At 36.6% G+C, this 12442-nt stretch overlaps 1 protein-coding gene across 1 annotated transcript; it reads right to left on the reverse strand.

Annotated features, from left to right (window-relative positions):
• Window positions 1-2730: 2730 nt before the first annotated feature.
• Window positions 2731-11478, reverse strand: LOC149302748 (monocarboxylate transporter 2-like). The gene is made up of 4 exons (XM_089481962.1): window positions 11274-11478; window positions 7831-7974; window positions 3840-4631; window positions 2731-2990 (listed from the first exon to the last, which is right to left on the reverse strand). Exons 1-4 carry the CDS (start codon window positions 11476-11478, stop codon window positions 2731-2733), a joined length of 1401 nt encoding a protein of 466 aa, XP_089338088.1.
• Window positions 11479-12442: the final 964 nt, after the last annotated feature.

Raw genomic sequence — 12442 nt, forward strand, 5'->3', positions numbered from 1 at the left:
TGCAGATGAAACAGGACCCATGTCTTCCAAAAAAGTTCCACTTTTGACTCACCAGTCCACAGAAAATGATCCCTAAAGTGTGTATATTGAAACTAAACCCAATTAGCAATTAAATTTGGGTAAATGGTTGACTTAGTAACTAAGAGGGCAATTATTTTTTCGCATAGGGCCATCATCATGTGAAAACTGCATTTTGAGTTTCCTTGGGTTATCTTTGCCCAATATTAAAACTAGTTTGATGATCTGAAACATTTGTGTGACAAATATGCAAAAACAGAAGAAACCTCGAAGGGGGGAAATATTTTTTCACAGCATTGTAGGAGGGTGTATACGGAAAACATATATACTGGAAACATACATTTTTGTTTAAATCATTTGTTCCCTAATGATATCTCTGTTATGTATTGCACACTGCAACCTAAATGAAAAAATAAAAGGGCCATTTCATATTGTCACCCTTCAATTACATTTTCATTATGGTAGCACAGTCTATAGAGGTATGCATTTCAAAGTAAGTGTAATGATAAAACAATATGGAAAAAAATATTGCTTTTAATATTATATGCAGCCTTTTTAATGTTTTTATTCACAATTCAGGGTGCAGTGTAAAAGGTTATTGTTATCAAGGCACTACATGATGCATACTATTTTATAAATGAACTTCAATGCTACTTTCCTTTTTCGAAATAATATGAAAACAAGATTAACAGGTATATAAAACGATGTACACGTATTATATATGGAACATCCTGAATTAATTTTGATTTGAATGTGTCTTTGGTCAGTAAAAATTATACATGTGTGGTTAAATCAGCTGATTTTGAAACTGTATGGAATGTATTTGTATGACAATGCAGATTGCAGTAATGATTTTACAGTAACAGGCTTACATATGAACTACATAGTGTGTAGTAATGTCTGTGAATAAACCTATGTGTTTAAAAAATTACCTGTCTGATCAAAATATGAAAAAAGTTTTTCATACATATTTCATAAAGTAACGATCAATAAAGCCATACCGAGATGTAATGTATTTATATAAATGAGTGACAATACATTCTTATGTAAGCAGTGTACAAAAACAGTTTGAAAAATATATATTTTTTTCAGAAATAAGTTTTTGAATCCATAACACTTATGTTTTATGCACCCATACAGTGTTTGCTCTTTAAAAAGCTAGGGTTTCACAAACACTGCACTTGACTACAAGATAAAAGATATTACAATGTGCGTAACACATTTAATTACTATACATTATGCATTATGATGATCAGACTTTGGTGGTCATACACCGATTAGTAAATCCATGAGAACTAAAATAGATCAAGTACAAATTAATCACAGTTTAGAAAGTCACAGAGGTATTTATATATAATCATTAAAAGCATATGTCTGAATCAGGGTTGTCTTCAGCATGGTTAGAAGCAGGGCAAGCCTCTCCAGTGCAACCCCTGGCCTGATCATACTTGCTGGTGGTTTAGTGAAGTGGAGGTTTGCACATCTTTTAGCACGGACCTCTACACTATTGATATGCTGGATATGATGTCATAGGTCATGGCACTTAACAATATGAGGTGTGGAAGAGGTTTGTGCTGGTGGCTATACATGCAGCTCGTATGCTTTCCATGCCTCCAGTGGGTCCAGAGTTCAGTTTCTCTGTGCCCTTATGGTAAACCAACTCATTTGCCCTATTAAAGATGACCCTGCACTAAAATACATAAAAATCCACTGTTCCTAATAGGGTGGAACATAGGTAGCCATGTAGTATGTGAAATTTGGATAGGAACACTTATTATTGTATAATGAACGATACCTAGCCTATTGAAAGGGAAACACCTTATTGCACATTTGTTCTTGGATTCCTTAATCAGAAAATCTTAAAATCTCAGCATTGTTTAACTTCATTTTTGAGGTGTCATTAATAATGTATATAGGACCCAACAGACCACAGAACATTTACCCTATGTACCCTATGACCAGCCCTAAACTCCTAAGTATTTTAAGAAGCTGCTTCACCTGTCCTTCTATATTCAGCATTAGAAGCACAATTTCTACTACTGAATACCCAAACTGTTCCCGGGAATAATTGTTCAAATCCTGTAAATGTTTGTGTTAGCATGAGTGTGCATGTGTAACTGTGTGTATATATAGGCACACGTGTGCAATTGTGTGCAAGTATCTGTAAGTATGAGAGCGTATGTAAATATGTGTGCCAGCGTGCATGTTAGTTACCGGAAGGTTGGCAGGGTGCCAATGGGGCTGCTTGGCTTTACCTGCCCCCCTGGGCCAGAAGGTGCCAGCCCTCCCCTGGATTAAACCTTCAGTAGAGAACATAATATCAGACCTGCTAAAGTTTATTTTCTTAGCATACTGTAGAGTGCACTTTTTGGTAGAACAATGCTTAACATTGTTTCGCACTTATTAATATGTCTAGAACATGTTTGATGCAATATATATGGATTCATTTTGTTTATAACACAAATATAGGCATTATTTGTAGAGTTTTATAAATAGGAGACATTTGATATATGTTTCACCTATACAAAAAATCTGGATACATTTTAACTAAGGTATTTGTACCTATAAAAGCATTCCCCTTGATGAACACTTGTCAGCGTTCTGGTGATGTGGTGTGAAACCCTGATTACAATTTAACCATAGATTTAACATACTCAGCCTAATAGTTGTTCAAGTTTCAAATGCTACAAACCTAAATAAATACATTTTCACTTAAATACTTGTTTCTTTATCTGATGTGTAGACATCAGAGCGCTTTGGGGTGACATCAACATTTCCTGAGTTATTCAGGGGTTCTTTAGTTTCTAGACTTTTCTCCATTGTATCTTTTCCATCCTTAGACATATTTTCTTTCGCTAACATTCTGTAATTGATGGCATTTCCAATAAATAAATAAATACTTGATACAATAACTATCAAACCACATACAAAGTACATGTATTTATAACTTCCAGTTATATCCACCAACCAACCTGAAAGACAAAAAAAGCCACAATATGTTAGATATTACATACTATTTCACAAGAGTTAGTTATGTTAACTGACAAATGTTACATCAGGGCAAGGATGAGATATAGATATATATATATATTTAATGTGTGGATATAAAAAGTCTACACACCCCTGTTAAAATGCCAGGTTCTTGTGACGTTATAGATCACATTAAAAGGTGGAAAAAGTTCTGACATGATTTATCTTTGTCACATTCTCATTCACAACAACCTGGCATTTCTACCTGGGTGTGTAGACTTTTTATATCCACTGTACACACAGATATGTACTACTGTTCAAACGTTTGGGGTCTAGCTGTGTAACAGAATTGCAAAAGGCATTTCTAATGATCAATTAGCATTTTAAACTGAAACTTTTATTAGCTAACACAACATGCCATTGGAACACAGGAGTGATGGTTGCTGATAAATGGCCTCTGTGTGCCTATGAAGATTTAGCATTAAAATTAGCTGTTTTAAGCTTACTTACAACATTAAATCTGCACTGTATTTCTGATGCATTTCATGTTAATTTAATGTGCAAAATTAGCTTTTCTTTCAAAAACATGTACAAGTGACCCCAAACTTTGTAATGTTATTTTATATACATACACACATATATAATAGCAGTATGAATGCCATTAATTATGCACCTTTGTAGATATCAGTTGCTAAGGAAGATATGACAGCATGGTGCACTAATTTATTACTTTGTCAACAATTTGTAGGTAAAATAAAGGTTAATTTTTGAGAAACAATCCCAGTTTTCATTACATTTGTACTTCAATATCAACAAGGAAAGTTTCACTAAGTTATTAAAGACAATCTTACCTCCCATTGGTGGACCAAGTAGTACTGGGCAACATTCCACAATTGTAACAAGTCCTACAGCGCTTGAGAATCTAGCTGCTCCAACAAGATCCATCAGAGTTTCAAATAACACACTGCTTACCATTCCAAAGGCCAATCCAAAAAATACTGCATATACCACCAGACCAGTGTAATCATTAGCAAATGGGCATAAAACATGGCATATTCCATTATACAGGACAGCAAAACAGAAAAAATATTGTATCCTTGGACGGACGGATTTTGAGTTTGCAACCATTCCCATGGTAGGTCTTGCAACCATATCTACAAATGCTAGGATAGATAGCAAAAATGCAGCTGAATATTCATCAATACCCATATGCTTAGCATAGGGAGCTAGGAAAACAATAGGTGCAAAAAATCCAAGGAACATGATGACATTTCCAGACAAGTAAATTAAGAATCCTCTGTGTTTAAAAAGTGATAAATCTAAATATTTATTAATATTTTGCCATGCAGTCAGCTTCTTCTCATTGCTTATATTTGCCTTTTCAACATCTTTCTTTGGTGGCTGGTTACCAATAGGTCTCATGAGAGATCCAGCCACGCAGCAGTTTAACAGAAGCCCCCCTAATACCAGGAAGCTCCCTCTCCATCCGAACTGATTGAAGAGAAACTGGTTAAGTGGAGCCAATGTGCTTAAAAATACTGGACTTCCAGCCATGGCCAGACCATTAGCTATTGGACGCTTTTTGAAGAAATATTTCCCAATGATGGTTAAAGATGGCTGTAGATTAAATGCTAATCCAAAACCTAAAAAAAAAAAAAAAAAGAGAAAAATGTTCAAGAAAAACCATATAACTAATAGGTTAAACAAGATTAAAATAGCAAGGATGTGCTAGTACAATGAATAAGATAAAAAATACAAAATTATAAATGTAATACTAAGATATGGCTTGTTGATATATTACATATCTGTTAAACATGTCTTTAAGATGTTTTCATATTTCCATTTTATGTTAATGTAAACAATTTTGAGTATAATATATAAAACAAAATCAAATTAACAGCAGGATTAATTAATGAGACATACAGGGTAGTTGGCAGGAATAAATGTCCACTAGTCTGGTTCAGAGAAGCATTGGATGAACTAGCACCAGAAAAAAATAATTCACGTTCGAGTTGTGAATTGTCACGTTGCAACGAAGTTGGAGACACCGGAGTCAGGTAGGACCTAAGGGTACTTGAAAGTTCTACAAGCCGAGGTCAGGATTCTAGAAGACAGGATAAACGGGTAAACACGCCAAGGTCAGGATGCCAGAGAACAACGTAGTCAAGGAACAAGCCGAGGTCAAACATGAAGGACAGCATTATATGAACGCACTCTGAGGACTAGCACCCTGTCAAACGCCTTTTCTGAGTCTGTGGAGAGTAGCCCCATCGGGACATTCCATACCTTAGACCAATGAATGACATTAAGTATTTTTGTGGTATTATCACTGGCCCTACCTGATCCCTATTCACCGTCTCTGGGAGTAGGGTGCTCAATCTTAGCGGCAACACCTTAGCCAGGATTTTTACGTCTACATTTAACAGGGAAATCGAGCGATGGCTAGAACAAATCTGTGGGTCTTTACGGGGTTCGGAAGGATCACAATGTGAGCCTCCTGCACCTGCGGGGTAAGTTTGGACCCTCGGGCCAAGGAGTTAAACATTTTAGTAAGGTGTGGGATTAGAAGCTGCCGGAAAGATTTATAATAACTGATGGTGAGGCCGTCAGGACCCGGACTCTTGCCTGTCGGGGAAGATTTAATGACCTCCTGTATCTCTTCATGGATTATTTCCCTGTCCAAAAATGCTATTGTGTCCTCTCCGAGGCGGGTGCCCACATATTTGGAAAAGTAATCTTCCATCGATCAAAAGCCCCTTGCGGGGAATCCCCACCTTGATGACCTATATATAGGGAGTGATAGAATTTAGGAAAACATTCAGCAATGATATCGGTCCGAAATACAAGTTGACCCCTAGCATTCCTGATTTTAGGGACAAACAAAAGACTTTGCCTTTTTCTCAGTGCCCTCGCTAGGGCCCTACCCGTCTTGTTACTGTGTTCATAGTACTTGGATTGTGTAAGGGAAAGTGCCCTACGGATCTTTTTTGCCAGCTAGTCCGCTAATTTAGATCAGGCCGCTAGAAGCTTAGATAGAACCTCTGGCTCGGAATTGGATGTACGTAGAGACTTTAGGCATGTTATTTTCCCACATAGTTTCCATACTAATAAATTGGCCCCTCAACACCACCTTATGGGCTTCCCAGACGACCGTAGGATCAATATCGTCAGTAGCATTAAGGGTGAAGTATTCCTGAATGTGGTCTTCTATCTGTGCTTTATGTAGGGGAACAGATAGCAGGGATTCCTTCAATCTCCACAACTTGGGGCGTGATGCCCTCGAGGGGTTGGTCAAATGTATAAACACAGGAGCATGATTGCTCCACACTATAGAGCCCACCGATACCTTCCGGTCAGATGGAGATATCTATGAGATAGGAAGATCATGTCTATCCTGGAATATCTATTACGAAGCATCGAGAAGTATGAAAAATATTTGCCTCCGGATTGAAAGCACGCCAAGTATGTATTTGTTGTGCCTTCAAAAGCCTCCTTTATCCTCCTGAGATGAGAGAGCCGAGTACGAGTAGTACCCGTAGAGTCCGGGGTCCATGGTCACATTAAAGTCACCGCCTAATATTACCATGCCTTCTGCAAGCGCCTCCAGCTGCCCCAAGATCATTTTAATGAACACCTGCTGTCTAGAGTTCGGGGCATATATATATATTAGCCAATGTAATTTTTTCATTACCCAAGTAACCTTTTAGGATGATTGCCCTGCCTTTACTGTCTCACCAGTCTCCAGGATTGTGTATAAAAATCGCTACACCGTTGTTTTTACGAAAAGGCAAGTGGAAGAAAACATATGGGGGTATCTACGAATAGAAAACCTTGGAACCCTGTGACGCTTGTAGCGCTATATAAACTTATAGACTTATACAAATCAATGACCAGCATGGAACGCTTTTGAGGCGAGTTTAATCCCCTAACATTAAAAGGACATGACTCACACCCGAGAAGGGTGTATCTGTGCACCTTACCTAGCCATTTTGGAGTGGTACGCCCGATGCAAAGGGCCTGGATACACTAGCGGGCAATCCCCCAGAACAATGAGAAAAAAACTTCAAACAGAAAATAATCTGGTTGCCTGTGTCGGGTCCCCATTCGGCCCCGAGTGACATAGCACCCCTACCCTTACACGAGATTGGGGCCCAGTCCTCTGAGTCACCCATCTCCTCCACCTATCTCAACCTGAACCACGGCACAGCATCACCGAGGCTGAAGATCCCACAAAGCCTTAGTGAAAGAGTTCCCGACCCCGGAACGAGGGTTAGGGGGGGAGCCGGGCATACTCCATGGTTATATCCCATTGGGGGCAAATGTGCATAACTGGGGGGGGAAGGTTGGCAAATAAAAAGGAAATGAAAACAAAAAAAAAATATTTTTCTCAATCACAGCTTTTATAGTTTACATGAATTAATAAAGAAATAAAAGTTTCTTACAAGAATATAGTGAAGAATAATGTGATCACTGTTTTGTTCCACTGAATAAAATGGAACTTTTTCATCTAAATATGTTTGCAGTAGCAAATGTTTTGATTCTATTATGTCTAATGTATTTAATTTATTAGGGCCTTTTAACAATTGTGCATTCTGGAATGTTAATACAAATAATGTGATAAAAAGAATGTATTTGGCAAATAGTGTGACTCGGATATGTATAAGAGGTGTGTGTGGGTATAAGAGCTCGACCGCGAGATAAACTATATGGGGCTGGTCTCCAAATGTTTCCAGGGCTGCTTTTCAGTCTGGCCCTGGATGTAATTATGTTGTAATGAATAGTGCTGCTCTTTTTGGTGTATTTTGTACAAGAACAGGAGAAAGCATTAATTATGATACTTACCCCCAATAACACCAACACAGATGTATAGCTGAAGGACACTGTTGCAGAAAGAGGCAGCTATCATTCCTGAGGAGCATAATAAACCACCAGCCAATACTACCGGACGGCTTCCATATCGGTTTACAAGGATACTGCTTATAGGGCCTAAAGTTGAACAAAAAAAGAAAACATTGTAAGTATATATTTGCAAGCAGGCATGTTATTAGAGGCAAACACATATGCATACATATATTTATAGAATGTATCCGCTACAATGGAAGGAATTTGTATGGCTCATTATGTTGTAATTCTTTCAAAGATTATGAAATATCACGATAGACATAAATATAACACATATGTATAAGATATATAGATGTATATATTCATATGTTTTATACAAATGCTTTTATTTGACATTCTAATACTAATTTGCAAAGTATGGTAAAGTTTAGCATAAAGTCTGAAAATAATCTCTCTCGGCATACTAATGACTTGATTCACATGACAAATGCGCAACACTATTACAGAGAAGGCATATGATGAATGGATTCTCTTACTGTGGAAAGAGTATTAGAACAGAATGCAGTAACATGACACCAGAATTCTGACAAACGTGACAATAAGGAAGAGGAAAACCCATAAACAACATAGATAACAGAAATGATCTGCTTAAATGGAGATGGATGCATGGAAAACTCGATTTGGCTCCTAAAAAGTAAGTTGCAAACACTACATTATCAAACATATTATAATTGGAATACCAATACAGTTTTCAAGTATGCAGTGAACAATGCTGAAACTGAAATAAAAAATAAAATCATATGAGCTAATGTTCATGTTGAAGATTCCAATGTTTGTAGTATTTTAAGTAAAAAAAAAACAAAAACAAGTATTACAGTATATACACTTTTACATGTGACCAAGGGGCTAATTAAAAATAGGGAGCAAATAGAAATTAAATGTAATCTTATTTGTGACAGAATATGTTAAATACTTGTGCACAACAAATATTTGTTTGCCTAGTCCATAATTTATGATTAAAATCTAAGATAAGAGCTTTTCACAAAAATAAGCTTCAGCAGTTTTTCTTTTGTAAAACAGGCTCGGTATGTCTTGCAAATAGTTTTTCTTACTGCAAATAATAGATGACTTTAAACATTACATCCCTGGGTAAACAGATATATATGGATATGAAATAGTTCTTAGTCTAACATCCTGGACTGTATCTTATTTTGCACAGTCTGCATCCGTGTAAAGTGTTTATCTACTAGTAGTCACAAAGAACATTTTATTACAGCTCATTACATCATAATTTCCAAGAGCATTAAAAAAAAATAACAAAAACCAAGGAATCACAGCTTTGTGAAAATTACATATTTCTACTAAAGAGAGTGTTACATGCTTCCCAGGGAACTGACCAGGTATCATTGGACCTCCTTGTCAGAACTAAACATTTCAGCACAAAAATAAAAAATATAGGTTTGTGGATTTAAGAGATTCATTTTTTTTCTAATCAATTCTCCAAACTTCCCCTAAAAATTAAAGTGGGGGAGAATTCTGGGAGCAGAGATTAGGTGGCACTCAAACACTAGTCTCCTCTAATTATAAAACCAGTAGGAAAAAACAATAATTAACAGACTAGTCAAGACATGAGATAATAAGTGCATACATAAGAGCTTTGGTTGCAGCTTGCAGGAAGGAGTGAATGTAGGCAATGTGGGGCTGGAGTCAATGTAACACTGAGGCACTAAGCATGTAGAGTAGGTATGATGGTTTTATTATTGTCTGTCAAAGGAACATTAGCATTGGAGGGAAGTTCAGCTTTTGAGAATGGTGCAGATGTCCAGTTTGATTGGGTCACTAATTGGTTTGCCTGTGTTTCAAAGAGGGAAGAAGAGAGGGAAGAAGATATTAATATTGGAAAAGTAGATTTGTATACTGGTGGGACTGTGAGCCAAATGAAAATATTAGGTAGTGTGAAGTGTGAACAGATAGCATCCTAGGACGGAGCTCCCAGTGGGAAGTTAGACCAGGGAGGTGGGATATCAACCAGGAAAAAACAGTGTCACAGAGAGCACGATTGTGAAAGATTTGAAGAAAAAGAAGAAGTCTGGTCCACAGAGTCCAAAAGACAAAATGGTTCAAATTGATTAGCAAAACAGATTCTTGGAATTGGGATTCAGTAAATCATTGGTCACTTTAACAAGAACCGTCTCAACAGAGTGAAGATCAAGTTGAAATTGAGAAAGTTGGTAGTCAGGTATACATAAGGCAATCAAGACGTTTAGTGGTGAGAGAAAGCAGAGAGACAGTATAGTAAGTTTAAAAGAATGGTCCAAGGAGGGCTTCATTAAGATGGGAGTTATGATTGCATGTTTGAAGGATGGATGGAAAGGATCCAGTGGAGAGGGAAAGAGTTAACATGTTAGGGTAAGGACAACATTACATTACATTGATTCATATAGTGGCAGCAGATTCTTTAGTGCTCTTACGATCAGAGTCAGTAAAAATAATTTAAATCGCACACAATAACAAACTGGTACAAAAGGAGGGCCCTGCTCTTGCAAGCTTACAATCTAGTTGATGGTTGAGGGTGAGTTGATGGAGTCAGGATAATCTTCAGAGGTTGTTGGTTATTCAGATGGCTTTATTGGGATGCTGGCTGAGTGTTCAGAAGAAAGGTTGCATGTGTCTCAAAAAAAGTGGGTTTTATAAGAACCTTTGAATTTTGTGAACAAGGGAGAAAGTCTGAGGGAGCAGGGGGAGGGAATTCCAAAAAAGGGGCACATCACATATATATATATATATATATATATATAGGGTGCTATATAAGTTGTCCAAAGGCAAGTCTCCACTTATGTGGCTCAGGAGGTCAACTTAAAAACTGATGCCTTTTCATCTTCTCTTTATGTTAACCCCAGTAGTGTCAAAGCTGCCACCTAAGGAATTGAGCTCCAGATTTTTTCCCACAGGGACTGAGTAAATGTTAGTGACTACCAAAGGTTATATATTTCAGGTTCCTACTTGACCATCATATCTAAGATTAACTCAGAACAATATAGAATGAGAGAATATGTTAGGGTTATGAAACTACTAGGCAATTGTGATGTGTTTTATATAGTTGCATCTGTTTGGGATGGGGGAGTATTTATATAGGCAAAATGAGAGAAATAGTTAGGAAGAGATAGAGACAAATGAGAAAGAACAGTGTTCAGAGGCTGTCTGCAACATTTGTTTTTATGTTTTAAGTGTATTTTGTTCTCCCATTAGAAAAAAAAGGTATAACAATCATATAAAACCTTGTCAGAGAGACATTATGGAGTAAGAGAGTGCAAAAATGCTGGAAAAAAATGAAATTTAGTTTTTTGGCACTTCATTTTAATGACAGGCATTTTATATTTACATATTTTATCATTAAGTTTAATAGGCAAATTGTAAAGAGAAAAAAAAATGGGCTAACTTACCTCCTGCATACATAACAGCCAGCATAATAGACGATATCCATGCAATTTCACTATATGAGGTATTGAATATTTCCTGAATTTCTTTGAAAAACACTGTAATGGCTTTGGGAAATGCATAGGAGAATCCAATGGAAATGAAAGCACCCAAAACTACAACCCAACCCCATTCGCCGTCTGGAGGGGTATGCTGTAGAGTCACTGGCATTTCTTAGGATGTAAATAGTCTGTAAAATACAACATAGAATGTGTTAAACAAATAATATACATATTATAGTGCCCCTGCACATGCCATCTGAGGCTCTGTGCTTTTTCAAGACATAAAAACAATAGAGAGCCATCTTTAAATTCCATTAAAACCTCATTGGTGTTTATTCACTAAAGGGAAAACATAAGGGTGAGGGAATGAAATAAACTTAAAAAAATAAATAATTGGGAGCCCAGTGATGTTCCCATGATGCACTGACATAAAAAATACATAAGAGATCCCCAGGTATCTCCAGCCATACTGCACCGGGAAAAAAAATATATATTTTTTTTTTATTAAAAAAAGTGACCTTTAACCCTTTCACTATAAGCAAAAAAATATTTCAAACAAATCACTACACTCAAGTCAATAATGTTAAAAATATGTAATATAGGGCAGTATGTGAAGCATACAAGTGACCCTCTGAAACAAAAAATATCTATAACCGTAATCAGATGCTGCTGAACATAAATTAGGTCATTGTTCAGCTGTGGCACTTATAATATAGAAGATAATTTACGCAAGATTGCAAAAAACATTTTCTATTTTAGTGTAGATTTTTAAATCTATTATCACTAATAATTATGTAGTATGTATTGCTATCATTTTTAAAGAAGGCCCTACTTCCCCTGAACAAAAATGATGTATAATGTGTGTGGGTTCATCAAACATGCAAAAGGGGAATTATGGTTTAACAAATATGTAGTAAAAATGACAAATAATATTTTGGTCCTTTGGTTATGAAAGCATTCAGACTGAAGGGGCTAAATAGCTGTAAGTTTTGTGCGAAGCACAAGCCTACACGAAAAGAAAAAAATCATTCACAAGTGCTCTAATACATGGAAGCTGAAGAAGAAGGTAGTATTTTCTATCTAAAATATACATAAATCGCACATTTTTGGGTACAAGAAATACTAAGATTGCT

This window comes from Sceloporus occidentalis, unplaced genomic scaffold (assembly GCF_023333645.1).
Source record: "Sceloporus occidentalis isolate IW3139 unplaced genomic scaffold, rSceOcc1.0.p SCAF_17, whole genome shotgun sequence".
Classification (NCBI taxonomy): Eukaryota; Metazoa; Chordata; class Lepidosauria; order Squamata; family Phrynosomatidae; genus Sceloporus; species Sceloporus occidentalis.